The 22,265-nt window shown below is 43.9% G+C and overlaps 1 protein-coding gene across 5 annotated transcripts in view; it reads right to left on the bottom strand.

Annotated features, from left to right (window-relative positions):
* KCTD1 (potassium channel tetramerization domain containing 1) overlaps window positions 1-22,265 on the bottom strand; it is a 142,096-nt gene that overhangs the window by 48,906 nt on the left and 70,925 nt on the right. For 4 of the 5 annotated variants that reach the window (XM_054018451.1, XM_054018452.1, XM_054018453.1 and 1 more), the window contains exon 2: window positions 1,912-2,090. In XM_054018451.1, coding sequence (XP_053874426.1) covers window positions 1,912-2,090 — 179 coding nt within the window. Of the gene's footprint in view, window positions 1-1,911; window positions 2,091-2,571; window positions 2,672-22,265 lie in introns of all 5 variants that reach the window. The other variant, XM_054018450.1, reaches the window with a different exon arrangement.

The following is a 22,265-nucleotide window of genomic DNA, read 5'->3' as shown; positions in this document are numbered from 1 at the left end:
TTCTGGGTTAAACTTTTCTACACACTGTTCTTGGACCAGGAGAAAACTTTTCAGTTCTTGTTGGACGAATCACACCTCTCATATTGCTTTTGCCCCTTCATGATGCCTCCGTCTCCCCCTCCTCATACACACAAGAGGCAGTGCTCCTTGTTCTGAAAATAAATGCCCCATCAGGTAGGCTAAACTTTTTATCTTCTGTTTTTCTTTCTTTCCATAAGCATTCTCTTCTCTCTCTCTCTCTCTCTCTGTGCCTTTAGTATTATAATACTATTGTCACACTTACTAAGACTATACGCTATATTGTATTAGCAGAGGGAGAAAAAAAAAAGTGGCATTGCAGTGAATTGTATGCTCAGAACAGAACCCTATGCTTACAAATGGACTGTATAGGTTATAAAAAAGGGAAGTACAGCTACAGAACCTGAAGATTTTTTTAACCAAAAACAGATAAAAGCAAAGAGCTTAAACTGCTAAATTAACTGCATAATTGTTCCAAGGATTCTTATTATTATTGAACTAGATGAAAAGTAGGTGTGAAGTGTGACACTTTAGAGCAGTCATGTGACAGGACTGTGATCAGGAAATATGGTAATTTGCAATGTAGAGGGAACTCTCTCAAAGCAGAAGCAGTAAATTGACTTGTGCAGTGAATGCACATTTACAGAACTTGTGAAATGCCCCAATTATACCTGTGATTTAAACAGGAGGGATATGATGCCACCAAGAAGAAATACTGTAGCAGAGGATGCTTGAATAGCCCAGCTGTGATGTTCTGTATAGAACTGGTCAAAAAAAATTTAGTCAATGATTTACTGACAAAAAAATGCCCTTTTGCAAAAATTTTCGGTTTTACTGCCGAATTTTCATTTTCTGACTCTCCAGTTCCTGGAGCTTGAGGCTCAGGTGCACTGAACAGCCAGAGTTTTTTGGTTCTACCAAAGCTGATTTTTTCTTGAAATCCCTTCCTGTGACAAAATTCATGTTTTTGATGTTTCATCCCAGTTCAGGACAAAAATGTTGCCAAAACTGAAATGTTTTGTGGAAAGGAATTCCCATTTCTTGGCCAGCTTTAATTATGAACATCACTTTTGTGTGTAGCTCCTTTTTTCTGACTTTGGGGTGCAACTTTTTATTTCTTTATCTGTTAGAGTGAGGAATTCAAATCTTGCCCATGTAAAGCTCACCAAGGGTATGTTCAGTGCTCTTAGGAAAAGGAAAAAAAAAAAAAAGAAGAATAGACCCCACCCCACCCCACCCACCCCAGCTCTGTGATGGACCTTTACTCCATTGACATCACATAATTTGTCTGTGGATGTGAAAATTTCCTAGCACTAATTAATACTCATGATCTACAGGGATCCCCAACTCATTAGAGTATAATTGGGGATATAAGAGCAGATTTAGGATTCCACAGATAATTGCAATTGTTTTAAAAATACAAATGATCTAATAAGGTTTTAAGTTAGTGCTATTAGACATAGGTTACAATCTTAACTGTATTTTAAAACAGTGTTGTCTGGGATTACATGTTGACAGTGTGGGAAAGTAAATGTTGCTCAAAATTTTGTTTTCAATTGTATGTAAATTTGTAACCATGTCATTAGATTTTTCATATATGAAGTCAGAGAAAATTAGTGCATATTCATGAACTTTATGCAAGGGTTAAGAACATCTGCCTTGGTGCCAACTTTATTATAGGTCATAAACAAAGGGATTTGTCAAGATGTGTCTTTAGTCTGAGGTGTACAGTAGGAGAGGAAGAAAGATCAACCTGCCACCTCCTACCTACTCAGAAACACTAAGCTCATTTTAAAGCAAAGGACAAATGTAACATTTTGAGAATAGAGTCCCATAATGTCTAAGCACAAAACTGAATCAATGAAATACATGCAATGCAATCTTTACAATTACCTGGAGTCAGGGTATTTAGTAAGCGTGGCCAAGCTGCTGGTGTACATGTGCCCACCCACATCAATATGAACTGGTGCGTTGGATTTTGTGAGCTGTGCTGGAGTGGGGATGCCTTGATTGTTCAACGGAGATGCAGGGGATCTAGTGATCAGAGGTCTTGACATATTTGGCCGACTGTCCTGTAAAGAGAAAGACACGAGTCAGGAATTTCCTTAAGGCTGCCCGGCTGCCCCAAAGACACAGATGCCCACTGAACAGTGAAGAGACACCTATCACTAATCTCATCTTCAGCCTGCAACTTTAATTTTATTACGTCAGAGACTGGTATTAGTTTTTTCTTTAAAAATATTAGTTCAACTTTTAAACTTAAATATAGTTATGCTGAATAAAGTGGAATAAAGTATAATTATAAAACCCTCAAAAAGAGAGACATGAAACTATTAGTGTTGAATAAAAAAGTTGTTTCTGAATACTATTCATTATAAAACTATTCCATATAAAATAGGAATACTCACTTATTTAAGAGCTATACTAATAGTTTTAAAGGAGTCAGAAAGGATAAAAACAATACACACATTTTAAAATTAAAAAGCACACAGGATTTGGGTTTCTTTCCAAATCCCACTCATTGTTATGCAGTTAGGACAGATAAATACAAACCCTCAGCTCTTCCATTCTGCAAAGGCTTCTCTTGAATTTCCAATCCACATATCACGAAAAGAAAAAGAGGAAACACCTGGACTAGTCAACTGTTCATGTACTGTAAAACAATGGGCACCGACAGCCTTTGAGAAAGACATTTTCCATTAAAAATTATACTATAGTGACAAGTGCCCCTATGTGCCCCAAACAGACTGCTGTTCTGAGCAGCTTCCCAATCCAAAGCAAGCTCCGAAAGTAGAACAGAAACAGATGCTGATGAAACAAACTTTTAGTCACAGAGGAGGAATAAGTGTAGTGCATTCTCTGCATGCAATAGGGTGGGGCAGGGTGAAGTGCTTTGCAGAAGCCAGTAAGGCAGGCTATTTTCAAACCTCTGGAATTCAAACAAACTCGGTCTAGATTTGTTTTGAGACAATTTCACTTCTTACCTACAGGCAGGATACATATTCAGTGGAATCCTATTAATACATGCTGAGAACTGGTAATTATTGAATTTTTCATTTAAAAAAATAAGCAAAATAGTGAGAAATCAAAAAACATGCTTTGTTCGTTCGGCAAGTCATTTAGTTGTAAGAGGTAATGGATTCTTAGAACAGCACTATGATATCAAGTCTGAGAAGCAGGGAGAAAAAACAGCTGAGTGCAAGAATTATGGGGTATTCAGATTAATGAGGTTCTTTTGTGTTTAAAAAAATTATAAATTTTTACATTGCTCTTAAAGACAAACTATTAAGGCAGTATGAGGTAGATACTTGTCTAACTGAAATAATGCAGTGGCCACTGTTGCCAATAAATTCAAACACAAGGCATCTATAAACCATATATTTAAACAACTTTCATACACAAAAGTGAACTTGGGTCAAATATAGACAAGAAGGAAGGGAATGGAGTAAAAAGTCTGGCTAATTTTTGCTCATAAAATACACCTTAACGTTTGCAGAATATCAATCTTAAGAACTAGAATTTCTTGAGGACCTGCTTGAGGCAGAACGAAGACGAGTCCAGACAAGATACTAGATATACACGCTACACAAAACCCTGGCATCTACTATAAATGTGGTGTGGCACAACCACCACCCTAAGATGCTACTGATCTGCATAATGCGATTGGGTTAAAAGTATTCAAAATAAAAAGGGCTACAGGAAAGTAGCCGGAGAAGTGACAGGGAAGGAAAATGCAAAAATGACACAAACTGGAAATAAATGTGATAATTAATAGCCATGACAGGAGTGAAGAAAAGCACATTAAGTAAGAGCTTTAAAAATTAACTAGAAAAGGTGATTAAAACCAAAAACAAATTCGGTGAGGTGTATGCAATGCATTATATTACCTCCCTTTCTAGTATTTTTTTTGTCCAACACACATTCCTGTTACAATTTAGCACACTGCAGCTCCATGGAGTCTGAAATAGTTTTTCAATTGGACATATACTGTATATCCTGCCTCGGGGTTCTCAGGAGAAAATGAACAGATTTGCAGGGTTAATAATGTAGTTAGACTGTGACCTCATTCAGCATAACTGTGATAGTGCAAGGTGTACAAATTGGTAAAAAAAGAAAAAGTACAGCATAACAGACCATTGCAAGGATGGCAGATTAGAATGTGGAATTACCACAGTTTTTTAGTTAAGTCACAAGAGGAATGAAAGTGGTTTCCAGGTGTAAGCTATAACCAACTAGGCTATCATTCACAAACAGTTTTTACCTTAAAATTCCATGAAATAAAGAGGTTTTCCTACAAAACTTTGCGATCCTGTTTAACTCTAGAGCATTCTTCCTTTCAAGCCACCTGAATCTGTTGTTCCTGAAGGAAGAATGCCCATATCTCAAAATTTAGTTGTTAAATAGAACAAGGTTAAAATTTTCTCCACTTACTATTTGGCACATCTCACTGGACATGTCTAGTTAGCTACAGTTTTAGGGCCACTCTGAAAGAGGACAATATGACTTGCAGTATGGTGGTGCCTAGAGAACTTAAATCCGGATGGGTTCCCATTGTGCTACATGCCACAATAAACCGTTTATAATCTTAAGAGGTACAATCCTCAAGCATAACATGAAGCAACACCGTCCAGCGGACAGAGCACAAGACTATTTTAATAACTGTTAAACTGTTCAGAATTAAAAGGGTAATCAGTGCATGCCATGGGAGAAATGAAGATGTAGATTTGATGACCGAATGACCAGCCCCTTATAACAGTTCCCCAATAAATACATTACTGGTACTGGGTTAGTATGAATGAGGAACTGAACAATGAAAGGCAAAGGGGTTGACGGGAAAAAACGTTCATAGCCAGAAATTGTTAATAAAAAGGAAATTATTGATCAAACAAGCCGTTTAATTTGGCATTTGTATTGTGTTTGTGCACAATTACAATTCCCATGTATTTGTAAGCAGTTTAGACAATTACCTTTAAAAATAAAACACAAGAGGGGAAAAAACAAGCAGGTGGTAGAAAAGATCTGAGAACACTGAGGACCTGCCCCCACTTCTGTAGTCTCATGTGGCCATTCGGACACAATGGATGGAACAGTTACTGTTTCAAGACTGGGGATATTTGGACATTGTTCTTGAAGCAGACAACAATTTGGTTTATAAAAACGGAGTCCATTCATTACAGGGGGCACTGTTAAGGACAGCTATGGCCCCCCCCATAGACAGCAGCTCCCATATTTTTTTACCCTCTCATCTTTCACTTTATTCTTGTTCCTTACAGTTTTTTCAATCATGATCCAATTTTAAAAGCCAATGCATATTTCAATTATTTTGATTCATTGAAATTTTGTTCAACATGCCTATTTCAGATACCTGTGAATTACTGATCAGCAGCAGAGTGTTTGAAGGGATTTGACTCCAGGCACATTTCAAATGATGACATTGGATCCTAAATCCAGGAACACTTTTTAACTGATATTGGGATCAAAAGCACTACGGAAGCCTAGAACTACAGGCAGATCAATTTTTCATCATTTAGCCAAGTTTAAAAAAATTGCAGTTTACAGAATGCCTTTAATTGCTGTGATTGAGAACCCTGAAATTAAAAATATTTTAAACAGTTAAGAGTTTCTCTGCTTCCTTGCTGAAATTTACAGGGTTCTTCTCAACAAAGGACACCGGGTGGTCCAAGAGCGCCACTAAACATGCTTAGACCTGCCCTTCTTCCTGCTCCTCTGTGCCCAATCCTGCCTGCCTATTCAACAACAGCCTAGGATGTGAAACCGTGCAATTTCTAACCTCCTCCCCTGGGACTTACAGAAGTTCTTGGCAATGAAAAGTCTTTTCCCCGGGCAGGGGTTTGAGGAGTATACAGAAGGCAGTCCTTGGCTCCCTCGTTCTCCTCCAATTCTTGCTGCTCCCCAACTCCATTCAGAGGTTTTGAGAAAGAGAGATTTTCCTGGCCCAGATTCAGAAGCAGCAGCAGCCCTTTTGCAGGAATTGGGGAAGAGTGAAGTCAGCTAACCATCAGGGAAGTACATGGGTGTGATGTCAACATGCCGGTACATGACAGAGGAAATGCAATTATCATCCATAAAACAGGGGAAAACTATACACAAAGATTGCCAAATGCACCAAGCTAAACCAACTGAAAGACACGGATTCCGCTCTATCTCGGGTAATATCCAGACGGAAGCGTCATTTACCAGTTGACTGTAAACTCCTTTAAGCAGGAAACTGGAATTTTTTTACTCAAGTCAGAAACAAAAATATTATGCATCTCACTGTTAAATTCTGATACAAACAGGCTGAGGTAATTCATTGGGGGACAGACATCTAGAGATAAAATTCTAGCAGAACCACAGCAGGAATAGATTCACATGACATTTTGAGTATGCCCAAACATAACTATAATCTAAGTAACATTACACACGTTCCACATATTCTTTGTAAACCTTTATTTTCAGGTCCCTCTGACCTCCTTGAAAGTATCATTTGTCCTGCAGTTTCATAAATTTGAGACCTACAGTTGCACTGTCTTGCTGTTAAACACAAACAAAGGTGACTTTGTTTTAATATTGTTAACCAAGCAGACCATGTTGTCTCTTGTAGCAGAGCTCCACTTGCCACTAGAGGGACAAGGACAGGAATGGACGGACTGACAGAGTGTTAAGGCTTCCCCACCCTAACGGCTGATCTCCACCAGCCCTGGGCTCAGTGAGGCTTTGAGCAGCTCTTCTAGTTTATGCCAATGATATAATGGATCCTATGTAACAAAGCTCTGCTCTGCCATATTCCTCCCTGTCCATTTCTTTCACGGCAGACTCGTATTCCAGGGAAATTCCCTGCTGGCTATTTGTGGACAGATTCCAGCCCTTTGCACCACAAAGAAGCCAGATATCATTTCAGAATCCAGCCCGAAGTTTGTTTCCATCTGCCATATTTGTTTTCTTAACTGAAAGAAGTTTGAAGACTTTCAAATTAAAAATTTCCATGGACTTGGTCCTCATTCAAGACAGCTGACTCTGACCCTCTGAAGAAGTCTCATTTACAAACAAAGCTGTGTTTGGAATTTGCACTAGACTGCACACACAAGTCAGATTTTGCATGATCAAAGGCTGTATGGTCAACAGAATTTTGTAGCCATTCTAGAGAAAGCGAAATTTAGATGTACCAGGCATAAGGTGTCAGAGTAAAGGCCAACAAATCTGCTGTGACTATTCCAAGGATGTTTAAGTGTGGGGGTGGGGGGGAAGGACACCTGTACTTTCAAACCATTTATTCCATTAAGATGCTTATCTCCACTTTTAACTGGCTTCTACTGTTCTGATGTAAAACTGTGCTTTTGGAGAGACTGGGAGGATGACTGATTTGCTTCATCAGTTTGATCCTGTACAAACTGCCTCATGCAATAGGTTTCAAGGAGCGTATAGTCCCAGTGATTTTAATTAAGCTACCACCACTAGAAAGGTAAACGAAGATAAGATTCTGCCAGATACAGCAAGAGAGTCAACATTTGCCAACATTCTAAATAGGGATACCACTGTATGAAACAGTTAACATTAAGCGCTTTAAAAAAGTTAGAGCCTACAGAGAGTATCACTTTCAGTATCAAAGACCGACTCAATAGCAGCCTATGGCCACCATAGGTACAAGACACTTTGCCTCTAAGCTCCTGTCATTAGAAACATCTTTCCTGTAAGTGAGAGAAATTACCTGAGTTTTATATGAAAGAAGATATACAAGAAGTTGTGTGCAATGTGCTTTCAGAAGTTTTTCTGCTGACAATAGGACTGAAAGTACGGCATGCCTACTAAGGTCAATTTTCCCTTCCAAGTACCTATCACTGATGCCAATGAGTAGCAGTGCTGATCTGAATATCTTGGACCACTGAACCCTTGGTGTAGCAGGTGCAACTTGGAATTACTTTCATAGATGCTGCACTTAGAAACATCAGGGCTGAATTTAGTCCTTGTTTTTTTGGATGCTAGCATTAGGTTGTCACTGCAGCATGACAATACTACTCTAACAAGACAGTGGACAAAGATCTAACAATATTAAAGCTTCTTTCAAGTTCCTCTTAAGAATTCCCTTTTCGCTCTGTACTTGGAAGAAAATAAAACCCTTCCTCTTAAAGAATTTTTTTTAAAAGAATCCTTAAAAATCAAGGATTTAGATTGCCCTGATTTATCAATTCCAAGTGGAGATTTCTGCCCTAGCAGGAAGTTCCTATTCAATTTTTGTAGTGTCTTCACAAGCAGGTGAATAAATCAATGAAAGAGAATGTTAAAGGGGAAGAATGAAGGTCTTTCTGAGCTGTGTTTGTGCATCTTGAATTTCTAGAAAGATCATTAACTTCCTAAACATGGCGTCAAAATTTGAATAAATACTGGTCAGGCTATTCTTGTACTGAGCCCATGGTCTTAGCCTGATACGTCTCACCAAGAGGATTAACAAATACCCAAAACAACAAGAGCTACTAATTTTTCCTCTCTCCAAATTAAAATTCTCTTTCTTTGCTGGTATGTGAAGGAAGATTAATACCACTTATAAAAGTCATGTCTGAAGAGTGAGGCATGCCTATTTTAAAAATCCAGCTCTGCTATAGAGAAGTCTACTTTGTCTCCTCAGAAGAAGTCGAGGCAGAATCTTTTACTGGACCAACTTCTGTTGGTAAAAGAAAGAAAAAGCTTTCACTCAGGAAGAGCTCTGTGCAGCTCCAAAGCTTGTCTCTTTCAGGAACAAAAGGAAGCTGGTCCAATAGAATATATTACCTCACCTACCTTGTCTCTCATATCCTGGAACCAACACAGCTTCAACACTGCAAACTTCTTCTAAAGAATCAGTTAACTGTCCATTTGAACAGGACATTTTTTTTTAATAAAAAACCCAGTAGAGTTTTTTGTTTTTTTTTTGTTTTGTTTTTAAAAAGCATAACAAAAATATATACAAATCAACTTTGCATGAGAAAATTTCTACTATAGTTTCTGGAGTACCTCCCCTTGGGAGTGTTCCAGAAGACTGTCTATCTCTTTACAAAGCGAGGCTAACACCCATTATAAAACTGCCAGAGGCACATTAGATGTTTGTTCTCCCCCTAGCACTTTCAGCCTCAGAAGTAGAAGGAACACTGCCAGTTACCATCTCTGCTGAGAAAGCACGAGATACAATTTCACCCTGGGAAAACTGCTGAATGGGGATGTTCTGGTGTGGCATAGGCCTGGCCTGCACAATCCAATGGCTCTTTTGAATCAGAGAGGCCTGAAACAGTGCGGATGAAAAACATAGCATCTCCCTTACAATCAGCCAGGCTCCTGCTTCCCTCTGTACTTAAATATGTTTTATTAATTTGCCCAGCAGCAGAAAGAGATCATTCTAACTCATTTATAGAATATGCATTTTTGGCAGCAGCAAATGAGACATTATCAACTTGAAGTCCAAACAATTAAGAAAGGGATTAGCTGTACAGGAGAAACAGTGAAACTTACTATATAGAAAGTGCTGTCAAATGCAAAAATTGACCACACTGAAAAAAAAAAAAAAATCTTTTAATGTTTCTTGTAACGATTGTTGGCAAAAATCTTTTCAGACTGACATGCAATTTTAAGTGGACTGTGTCCCTTTAATACTCATGGGAATAAAAAAAAAAAGTCATACAGAAAGACATTTCTAGCAATAATAATCCAATTACAGAACAATAGACAGGAAAAAAGAATTGATCAGAAGTACAGTAAGAAGGTATTTATAATATACATAATTTGAGGTGAAAAGATAAAACCAGTACCATGAGTAAGCAATTCCAATTCAGAATCTGGTGTAGAATTAAGGAACAGCAGTGTTGAAGAGCAAGCTTGCATTATAAACTACTCATACTGGCGTTAATACAAAACTACTGTCCATGGCCAGAAAGTGTTCTCTGATGAGAGGGTTTTATTATTGTTTCTGGCACCACCAACCAGGTGATAGATAATGTATAAATATAAAGAAGGCACGATCTCTGTTCCAAAGGAAAATAAACTAAATGGATAAAAAGAGCTGGAAAGGGGATAAAACATAAGTAAAGTGATCAAGATACAGCAAAATCACCACTTTGACAACACTTTTTGTGGGTTTTTTTTCTCCATTTATTTGAAGTTCTGGTTTGATTGTACAGTTTTGTAACTAGTAAGTGTGTTCTAAATTCAAACTGCATCTTTATGCTTTGATAGTTTGAAAAAAGTTTTGTTCTAACCATGGGACAGTATTCCTGCCTTCATCCCTAAATGTACCACACATATGACTATTAGGGATCGTTTGGGGAATAAGACGGCAGGGGAGGAGGAAATAAGGTAGAACATGGTTATTGGCTTACAGAACAGAATAATTCTGTGCTTGGCAAGAAGGAGACCATCTGGCATATGAACAAAGAATATTTTATATTTGGTTCATTTGAATCCATTATGTGTAAAAGATATGTTGAGATACAAGCTAAGAAATAGAGTTTTGCTGATTACTGTTTTCGGATTTCTTTGAGTGGCTATAGGAGCTGCCAAATGGGTATCTGTGTCACATAAGCTAATTTTAGCATTTTTGCCCACAAGGGTGGATTAACCACAGATCCATATAACCATGCACTATATAAGGGGACCACTGCTGCCGCCACCACCAGGCGGCTACTGCTGATCCCATGAAGCTGTGACCAGCTAACTAGTTTAAGGCAGAATTATCTGTCTGAAACTAACTTTGCTACCTAATAATGAGGCATCCTACTGAAAATGTCACAGGAAGCTCTTCCCACTCTGGGATTTTATTTGAGAAAGGCTTTTTGTTGATACCATAGCATGATACAACGTACACATTTTCTTGAGAAGTGCAGACAACATTCTTATTCCATAGAGATTTGCAGGTGAGATATGCAATCCAAGCACTTCTAGATCTGGTTCATGCTTCTTTGGTTTTAGATGCCTTGTGAAAACAGATGATAGAGATTCTACGTTTGATTACTTAGTGAAGATTTAAAATGGTCAAGCCTGGAGAAGAAACCAGTAGATGGGACATTATATGTGGGGCATCACATATAAGATAGTGAATGGCATAAAGAAAGTAAATGGGGCATTCCTATTTAACTCCTCTGGTACCTGGCAAGGCAAGAAATAAAGAGACTTAAAAACACACAAAAGACAACTCATTGGCACAATATTAGAGGGCAAGAGCGAAGGAAGAATCACATGAGGATTAGACAATTTTTAGGAAATCTTAATTTAAAGAAAATCCACAGCAACAGGCAGGCTAATACCAAATGTAAAAACACAAAGATTTTAATTAATATGCCTAATTTAAACTTCCTAGGATCCTCACACTACAGAGCAGAAACCAGCAGCTAGCAGAAGCCAATCACTAACTGGTAGGGGTTGGGAATAAATTCTCTCTCTGAACCAGTTACTGCCCACTTCAGAGGAGCATGCACAAGAAACCCTGAAGCATCTGGTACTGGCCATTTTCAGGCACAAATTATGGACTCGATGGACAACTAGTCTAAACTGATACAGCAGACATAGGCAAAGTTCTCTTTATGTGATAGAATGGTCTTACGACATTATAAAAGCTAAACAAAAGTTATACTGAAGCCTTGTCTCACTGATCAGCAACTATAAAAAACACCCTAATGTTGGTTCTAGACACATTTTGAGCATGTACATTGACTTTTGTTGAATTTGAATATTATATAAATATAAATAAATAAAACAATTAAACCAGTGGGAAGCACTAAATCTCATACTACTTTCATTGGCACTGCCATGCAAAGTAAACAATTTTTATCACAAGGATTATCTGGGAGGGTATGCATATTCCTCATTTCATATAATATTTGAAGGAACTATGACATCAGATGTGGCTAAAAGAATGTATAAATCCAAACCTAACTGGAACTAGCTAGATGGAAACCAGGCCAAGAGGTCTTGTCATCCAGATATGACAAGAGGCCCTGTTCTTTTGATCCCTCTAGTAATTCAGGAACCAAAGATATTTTTATATGGAGGTGTGCCATAAGTAATAAAAACACTATTGCAGCTAACGGGGTTAACAGTCACCATACAGCCTGAGCTGCTGCTTGCTGGCTCTGACAAAACCTCTGGGCAAGTTTTCAAAAGTGTTCAACACCTAGCAGCTTCGTTGAGAATATCAAGTTCCTGTAAAGAGCTCTTCACTTGACCACAAGCAAGAACAAGCTGCCTGGGAATTTCTAGAAGGCTGAGGTAATGGTAGCTGATGGAATGCAACCAACAGGCATGGGGAGGTCACATGTCATCATCCACAGCCACTACACCTTTGGAGCCAAAAAGCTTTAAACAAGGGGAGTTATGCACTGGGACCATGAAACCCAAGAGAGAACACAGCAAGTATGGAATGCTTAGAGCAGTATGAGTTACATGGAAAAGCAGAGTTTTATTTAAAAGTATTGAGCAGAACCCCAAATTAGCTATAGCGTATATGTACAAACTGGAATCAATGGGTCATGTTTTTCATTGATACGCATGATAAAGGGTCTAATGATTTACTGAAAGCCACTTCCTTCCATCCAAAATCTGGTGCCACTTAGTATCTTTAGCTTAAGAACTTGAGGACCCATTTTCCTTTCCTTCTGGCTTGTTTGCCACTCTGATGCTTGGTTGTATTATTCCTGTTTTGAGCTAAATTAAATAGGAGAAGCAAAGCTTTAACTCAGTAGTAGTAATAAATGGGGTTAGCCTGGCATTGATCTGTGTAAAGGGGCCAAAGCTAGGAATGCCAGAAGCAAAATGTGGCCAGTGAACTCTACTGCACCAAACACTGACCTGCAGCTGAATTCTTAGCCCAGATTACAACAGAAGCAGACTTGCTTCTCAGAACAAAGGATATTTCAGGCAGCACATTAGTAAGTGAAACTGTTTTTATAACAGCAGATGGAGGAGACACTGACCATTAAAAAAACAAAACAAAAACTAGTATTTTTTAGAAAGGTGACTAAGTAATACAGCACACACACATATCTTGTTCTGCATTCCTGTTGCACTGACCAAACATTAGGACCACACTCCAAAGAAACATCATTATTCTTCATCTTTGATAAATATCTTCAGTAAATGAGAATACCACTGCAGGAATTAAAAAGCAACTATTTGAAGTGCAGCATGTTGTAAATTTTAATATTTTGCAGAGTGAGGTAAAACAAATCTCAAAATCCTACAGAATCAGGAGTCTCGAGTTTCCTACAAGGGAAGGCCCTTTTTACATTTATTACTTAAAATTCAGTCAACAACATTTACAGAATGCAGTATTCCCACAATAGTTAGGAAACATGGCCCAGATTAACTTGGTACAATGCAAAGCAGCTGGAGGGTGCCGGTGAATCTGGCCCCATGACCATCAAGTTTAATTAAAAAAAAAAAAAATTATATGAGAGAGAGAGAGAGAGAGATATCTATCTCATAGAACTGGAAGGGACCCCAAAAGATCATTAAGTCCAGCCCCCTGCTTTCACTAGCAGGACCAAGTACTGATTTTGCCCCAGATGCCTACATGGTCCCTCAAGGATTAAACTCCCAATGCTGGGTTTAGCAAGCCAATGCTCAAACCACTGAGCTATCCCTCTCCCCACTACACATGTGGTTTGGAATAAGATGCTTTTTACCCACATTGTGCTGTGATCAAATCTGAGCTCAAACCAAGCAAGGTCAGTCCAGGTCAGTATTTGAATAGAGAATCTAATACCTAGGCACTACAAGAACTGGTACTGGCGATTTAGGTAGTGGTATTCCAAGTCCGTACTGAGTTAATAAACAGGCATGACATTAGGCATTAGACATGACAATATTTCTGGAAAGGCCAATAAATGAGGTATTGGCCACTTGTAAAGATACAAAGAATCACCTTTGGATCTTTGACTACATTTTGTAAGGTTAAATTTGCTGTTCAAACTCCTGTAGGGAACAGTGAAAAAGACGGTTACTCACCGTTGTAACTGTTGTTCTTCGAGATGTGTTGCTCATATCCATTCCATTAGGTGTGTGCGCGCCGCGTGCACGATCGTCGGAAGATTTTCTACCCTAGCAACACCGGCGGGTCGGCTGTGGAGCCCCCTAGAGTGGCGCCTTCATGGCGCTGAATATATACCCCAGCCGACCCGGCGCCCCCTCAGTTCCTTCTTGCCGGCTACTCCGACAGTGGGGACGGGGGGCGGGTTTGGAATGGATATGAGCAACACATCTCGAAGAACAACAGTTACAACGGTGAGTAACCGTCTTTTCTTCTTCGAGTGCTTGCTCATATCCATTCCATTAGGTGACTCCCAAGCCCAACTTAGGTGGTGGGGTCGGAGTGAGACATTGCTGTGTGCAAAACCGCTGATCCGAAAGCAGCATCGTCTCTGGACTGCTGCACTAGTGCATAGTGAGCTGTAAATGTGTGGACTGATGACCAAACCGCTGCTCTACAAATGTCCTGGATCGGAACTTGTGCCAGGAAAGCCGTCGAGGAAGCCTGGGCCCTCGTGGAGTGAGCGGTGAGGTGCGGTGCTGAGACACCTGCCAGGTCATAGCAAGTCCGGATGCAAGACGTAATCCAGGAGGATAGGCGTTGTGAGGAGACCGGTGAGCCTTTCATTCGGTCGGCCACTGCAACGAAGAGTTGTGTCGTCTTTCTAAAGTGCTTTGTGCGGTCAATATAGAAGGCCAGGGCCCTTCGTACGTCCAGGGAATGCAAACGTTGATCCTGGCGAGTGGCATGTGGTTTGGGATGAAAGACCGGGAGAAAGATGTCCTGGTTGATATGAAAAGGAGAAACCACCTTAGGGAGAAAGGCAGGATGTGGACGAAGCTGCACTTTATCCTTATGGAAAACTGTATAAGGGGGCTCGGATGTAAGCGCCCTGAGTTCAGAAACGCGCCTTGCTGAGGTGATGGCTACAAGGAAGGCTGTCTTCCAGGATAGGTACAAAAGTGAACAGGTGGCCAGTGGCTCGAATGGAGGACCTGTGAGCTTGGAGAGAACCAGGTTGAGGTCCCACGTCTGAACGGGCTGACGTTGTTGTGGGTACATCCGGTCTAAGCCCTTGAGGAATCTAACGACCATCGGGTTAGAGAATACCGAGGACGCGAGTTCCCCTGGGTGAAAGGCCGATATAGCGGCCAGGTGAACTCTAATTGAAGATATCGCCAACCCCTGCTGTTTTAGGGAGAGGAGATATTCCAAAATGAGAGGAATGGGTGCCTGCAACGGGGACATGGCTCGTTGTTCGCACCAACAGGAGAACCGCTTCCACTTGGCCAGGTACGTGGTCCGTGTTGAGGGCTTCCTACTGCTCAGCAGAATCTGTTGGACAGAGTGCGAGCATTGCTGCTCTGCCTGGGTGAACCATGGAGCAGCCACGCTGTGAGGTGGAGTGATTGCAGGTCGGGGTGACGCAGGCGGCCGTGGTCCTGAGAGATGAGATCCGGGCATAATGGAAGCGGGATCGGAGTCTGAACCGAGAGCTCCAACAGCGTGGTGTACCAATGTTGTCTCGGCCACGCTGGGGCGATCAGAATCACCTGTGCCTGGTCTCTGCGCAATTTGAGCAGTACCTTGTGGACCAGAGGAAACGGAGGAAAGGCATAAAACAGGTGGTCTTTCCAGGGAAGGAGAAACGCATCCGAGAGGGAGCCCGGAGCTCGACCTTGCAGGGAGCAGAACACGTGGCACTTCCTGTTGTCTCGAGATGCAAACAGGTCTATCTGGGGAAACCCCCACTTCTGGAAAACGGAATGTATGATGTCCGGACGGATAGACCACTCGTGTGTTTGAAAGGACCTGCTGAGTCGGTCCGCCAGAGTGTTCTGGACTCCAGGGAGGAACGATGCCGTGAGATGGATTGAGTGGGCGATGCAGAAGTCCCACAGGCGAATGGCCTCTTGGCATAGAATTGACGAACGTGCTCCTCCTTGCTTGTTGATGTAAAACATGGCCGTGGTGTTGTCGATGAGAACTAACACACAGCGGCCACGTAGGAGATTGAGAAATGCCTGGCACGCCAGGCGCACCGCCATCAGTTCCCGAACATTGATGTGCAGGGCTATCTGGGGTACAGTCCACAGGCCCTGGGTATGGTGTTCGTTGAGATGGGCGCCCCAACCCAGGGATTAAGCGTCTGTGACCAGGTGCAGAGAGGGTTGTGGGGCGTGAAATGGCATCCCCTCGCAAACCACCTTGTGGTCTAGCCACCATGTGAGGGAGGTCAGGACCGAGTTCGGGACCGTGACCACCATGTTCAGGCTGTCCCGATTTGATCGATATATTGACGACACCCAGGTCTGGAGTGGGCGAAGCCGAAGTCTGGCATGCCTGGTTACGTACGTGCAGGAAGCCATGTGACCCAGCAGGGTAAGGCACGACCTCACCGTGGTAGTTGGGAAGGCCTTGAGTCCTTGAATGAGGCTCGTGATGGTGCCAAATCGGTTGTCTGGCAGGATGGCTTGTGCACGTCTGGAGTCTAGAACTGCGCCGATGAATTCTATTCTCTGGGTAGGTTCTAGAGTGGATTTGTCCTTGTTGAGTAGGATACCCAACTTGTTGAATGTGTGCACTATTATGAGGACGTGAGCTTGAACTTGCTCCTTGGTGCGACCGCGTACCAGCCAGTCGTCTAGGTACAGGAACACCTGTATCCCTTGCCGACGAAGGTACGCTGCCACGACAGCCATACATTTCGTGAACACCCTTGGGGCCGAGGATAGGCCGAAGGGAAGGACTGCAAATTGGTAGTGCACCATGTTTACCACGAATCGCAGGAAGCGTCTGTGAAGAGGGTAAATTGCAATGTGAAAGTATGCGTCTTTCATGTCGAGGGCGGCGAACCAGTCTCCAGGATCGAGGGAAGGGATAATGGCCCCCAAAGAGACCATGCGGAACTTCAACTTTACTACGAATTTGTTGAGTCCGCGCAAGTCCAAGATAGGTCGCAGACCTCCTTTGGACTTGGGAATGAGGAAGTAACGGGAATAGAATCCCCTGCCCCTTAACTCCACTGGAACCTCCTCTATGGCCCCCATAGCAAGGAGCGTGGAAACTTCCTGTATAAGAAGTTGCTCGTGAGAAGGGTCCCTGAAGAGGGACGGGGAAGGGGGGAATTGAAGAAAACTGGATAGCATATCCCCTGTCCACCGTGCGAAGGACCCAACGGTCCGAGGTTATAAGGGACCAGGCATGGTGGAAATGGGAAAGGCGATCCCGAAAGGATGGGGCTGGATCCTGGGGGATGACTGGGGCGCCGTCCTCGACCGCACCTTCAAAAGTTCTGCCTGGGGCCTGAAGGTGGTCTAGGTGGCCCCTGGTTCTGACCAGGTTGAGGGCCGGTCCACCTTCTTCTACCACCTTGCCCTCGCCTCCGGGCCGAGTCCTGTCTCTGACGAGGCGGGGGGGGGGGTAGAAGCGCTGAGGCTGCGGTCTAAATGGCCTGCGCTGAGGGCCCACAACATGCATCGCCAAGGAACGCATGATCGTCCTGGAGTCCTTGAGGCTCTGCAGGCGAGAGTCCGTCTTTTCTGAAAACAACCCTTGACCTTCGAAGGGTAGATCCTGCAGGGTTTGCTGCAGTTCCTGAGGCAGACCCGAGACCTGGAGCCAGGAGATCCTCCGCATAGCGATACCTGAGGCCAGGGTTCTCGCAGCAGAGTCCGCTATGTCTAAGGAGGCCTGTAAGGAGGTCCGAGCCACCTTCTTACCCTCCTCTATCAGGGCTCCAAACTCCTCCCTGGACTCTTGGGGAACCAACTCCTTGAACTTCCCCATAGAGTTCCAGGAGTTAAAGCTATAGCGGCTCAAGAGCGCCTGCTGGTTAGCCGCTCTAAGTTGCAGCCCTCCGGCTGAGTAAACTTTACGGCCGAATAAATCGAGGCGCTTAGCCTCCTTTGATTTGGGCGCTGCGGCCTGCTGACCGTGGCGCTCCCTTGCGTTAACTGATGCCACCACCAATGAACACGGCTGGGGGTGGGTATACAAGTACCCGTAGTCTTTAGACGGGACAAAGTATTTCCTTTCCACCCCTCTCGCTGTGGGTGGGATAGAGGCAGGAGTCTGCCATATCGTAGAAGCATTGGCCTGTATCGTGCGGATCAGGGGTAACGCCACCCTCGATGGGGCATCCGCTCCGAGGATATTCACGATCAGGTCGTGCACCTCCACTATCTCCTCTGCCTGCAGGTCCATATTACGGGCCATCCTACGCAGAAGATCCTGGTGAGCCTGAAGATCTATTGGAGGTGGACCTGTGCACGATGTGCCTGCCACTGCCTCATCCGGAGAAGAAGAGGAAGATGCCTCCGGTGGCACAGGATCCAAGGGCTGGTCCTGGTCTCCCTGTTCCTGGGCCGGAGCATCACCTGCGCCTGGGTCCAGGGCGTCAGGTGGTGCGGACACAGAAGCCTCCATGCCCCCTGGCGGAGGCCGAGAAATGGTGGACTCCGGGGCTCTTCTGACGGAGTGACCGGAGTGAGAGGTCGAAGCAATTGGAGCCCCTTGCGCCTGATGGTACGCCCACGGGGTCCAAAACGACCAGTGAGATGGGCCATGAGAATGGTCCTCTGTCGTGTCCTGCCAATGGCCCAAGTCCTGTTCCTCGGCTTGCCCCTGAGGGGGGTATGCCAATCTCGAGAGGTCCTCCGAGGAGCGAGACACCGATCTCGATGGCCACGGCGGTGCCGCGAGCGTCGAGACGATCCCCGTGGGCTGCGGTGCCGCACGGTGCCGGTCCGGAGATGATCTATCTCTACGCGGTGCCGGCGATCGGTGCCGGGACCGCGACCGGTGCCGATGACCTCGTCGGTGCCGGGAGTCGGATCTGGACCTCGACGAGGACCTGGAGTATGCCCGGTGCCGGGAGCGGCCTCTCGACGTCGAGCGTCGACCATAGCGGTGCCGAGAACTACGTCTCGACGTTGATCGGTGCCGACGATCATAGCGGTGCCGAGACGTAGAGCGGTGCCGCGAAGAAGATCTTGGCCGCGAGTACGACCGGTGCCGAGGTGATATTCGGCGCCGGGACTGCGAGCGGCGTGGGGACCTGCTTCGGGACCTGGATCGGTGCCGAGGTTCCAGCCCTTGGGATGGAGGGCGCATCAAGGCAGGTTTCCCCCTCGACTGGACCGGGCGAGTCAACGGTGCCGACGGTGCCGGTGGTTGGGGCGGTGCCGGCTCCGTGAGAGCTATTAAGTCTCTCGCCGCCGCGAAGGTCTCTGGAGTCGACGGGAGGCACTGTATCACCGCCGGCCTCGGTGGAGACGTTATCTGCACCGGACTCAACGGTCTCGGCGCCGGAGTCGACGGTGCTGGAGGCACCTGTTTCCGGTGCTCCACCGGCGGACGCGGCTCTACCCCCGGCACTGGGGGAGCCGGCGTCTTCGGCACGGAGGTCCCCGTCTTATGGGCTTTTTTATGCCCTGGGGATAATGACCGGCGCCGAGGCACTTGCTGTGCTTGCGGTGCCGACGAGGTCCGGTGCCGGGGAGGCTTGTCCGACGCCACTCGCGTGGTCGTCGTAGCCGGTGCCGCCGGGGCACTGCGCACCGAGGCGCTAGGTGCCGGGGCCTGGCTTGTAGATGGAGCGTCCGGACTAAGTGCCGCCTCCATCAGGAGTTGCCGGAGCCGAAAGTCCCGCTCCTTCTTGGTCCTTGGTCTGAAGGCCTTACAGATCTTGCACTTATCTGTTTGATGGGACTCTCCTAGGCACTTCAGACAGGAGTCGTGCGGGTCGCTCGTGGGCATAGGCTTAGCGCAGGAGGCGCACTGCTTGAAGCCGGGAGCGTTGGGCATGAGCCCGGCCCCGCGGCCGGGGGAGAAAGGGGGAGACGACCCCCTTAATCCCCTGAACTACAATAACAACTAAAACAACTTTAAAACTATTTAACTATAACACTAGAACTAGAACTATAACTATAACTGCGAATGATCTAACTAAGCTAGGGAGAGTGGAGAACAGCTAAGCAGCGCTCCACAGTTCCAACGACCGTCAGGGGCGGTAAGAAGGAACTGAGGGGGCGCCGGGTCGGCTGGGGTATATATTCAGCGCCATGAAGGCGCCACTCTAGGGGGCTCCACAGCCGACCCGCCGGTGTTGCTAGGGTAGAAAATCTTCCGACGATCGTGCACGCGGCGCGCACACACCTAATGGAATGGATATGAGCAAGCACTCGAAGAAGAACTGTCAAAAATCACTGTTAGTTTCATACCGACGTTTGGCAAAGCTAAGAGATGATGGCTTGTGGACAACCTTTGAATTCACAGCATTTGTTTTTAGACACTATACCAAGTACCAGTCAGTGCTCATTTGCATGATTTAGAATTACAGTCTTAAAGCTCAATCCAATGTCCACTGAAGTCAATAGGGATCTTCCCATTGACTTAAATGGGAGCTGGACAAGGTCTATTGAAAGTTTCTACCAACAATAAAAGGAGAGAGAGAGAGGATAAAAAAAAAAAAAAAAAAAGATGTTCCCCCAGGGGTCTGTACTGGGACCAGTCCTATTCAACATATTCATAAATGATCTGGAAAAAGGGGCAAACAGTGAGGTAGAAAAATTTGCAGATGATACAAAACTACTCAAGATACTTAAGTCCCAGGCAGACTGCGAAGAGCTACAAAAAGATCTCTCAAAACTGAGTGACTGGGCAACAAAATGGCAGATGAAATTCAGTGTTGATAAATACATACAAAGTAATGCACATTGGAAAACATAATTCCAACTATACATATAAAATGATGGGGTCTAAGTAGCTATTACCACTCAAGAAAGAGATCTTGGAGTCATTGTGGATAGTTCTCTGAAATCATCCACTCAATGTGCAGAAGCAGTCAAAAAAGCAAACAGAATGTTGGGAATCATTAAGAAAGGGATAGATAATAAGACAGAAAATATCATATTGCCTCTATATAAATCCATGGTACGCCCACATCTTGAATACTGCCTGCAGATGTGGTCTCTCCATCTCAAAAAAGATATATTGGAATTGGAAAAGGTTCAGAAAAGGGCAACAAAAATGATTAGGGGTATGGAACAGCTTTCAAATGAGGAGAGATTAATAAAGACTGGGACTTCACAGCTTGGAAGAGAGACGACTAAGGGGGATATGATAGAGGTCTATAAAATCATGACTGGTGTGGAGAAAGTAAATAAGGAAATGTTATTTACTCCTGCTCATAACACAAGAACTAGGGGTCAACCAAATGAAATTAATAGGCAGCAGGTTTAAAACAAACAAAAGGAAGTATTTCTTCACACAACGCAATGCACAGTCAACCTGTGGAACTCTTTGCCAGAGGATGTTGTGAAAGCCAAGACTATAACAGGGTTCAAAAAAGAACTAGATAAATTCATGGAGGATAGGTCCATCAATGGCTATTAGCCAGGATGGGTAGGGATGGTGTACGTAGCCTCTGTTTGCCAGAAGCTGGAAATGGGCGACAGGGACTGGATTACTTGATTACTTATTTATTCCCTCTGGGGCACTTGGCATTGGCCACTGTCGGAAGATAGGATCCTGGGCTAGATGGACCTTTGGTCTGACCCAGTTTGGCCGTTCTTATGTTCTTAGAAAAAGACCATACTAAGTCCCAGATGTTTTGATTTTTTAATCAAATCAACAGGTCCTACAAAGTGCTGTCTTTCTCGGATTAATTTTCATATTTTAACACTACGTGCCAATTAACATGAACATTTATTTTAGAATGAGAATAGTAAAATACCCAACCATTGTTGAAACCTTATAAGCAAATTGTACCAGTCCTCCTTCTCCATGCTGCCCAGGAAGCCTCATTCCAGCACTATTTTTAAAATAATTTTTTTGGAAAAAACAAAACAAAAAAATCCACCAGGGGAGGGATAGCCTGCTAAATCCAGGGTTGTGAGTTCAATCCTTGAGGGGGCCATTTAGGGATCTAGGGGCAAAAATCTGTCTGGGAATTAGTCCTGCGTTGAGCCGGAGGTTGGACTAGATGACCTCCTGAAGTCCCTTCCAACCCTGATATTCTATGATTCTACGATAGCTTGTGGGAGGTCAAGTAAGTTACTTTGAAAAATCATATGGCTCAGATTTGAGAGACTTTTGAACTACACTTGAGATATAAAGCTGCAATACTGTACTACACACTTAAATGCCACTTGTTTGACCCTCCTCCTCCAAGCCCATTATGGTTTGGTTCCATTCTCCAGTGGTGTTTTGTGGTAGCTATGATGTCAGAGCACAGGACATGTGGTTGCCACAACAG

Source organism: Malaclemys terrapin, chromosome 2 (assembly GCF_027887155.1).
Source record: "Malaclemys terrapin pileata isolate rMalTer1 chromosome 2, rMalTer1.hap1, whole genome shotgun sequence".
Lineage (NCBI taxonomy): Eukaryota > Metazoa > Chordata > Testudines > Emydidae > Malaclemys > Malaclemys terrapin.
The sequence above is the reverse complement of the archived record's forward strand: the minus strand, read 5'-3'. Positions and strand labels throughout refer to the sequence as shown.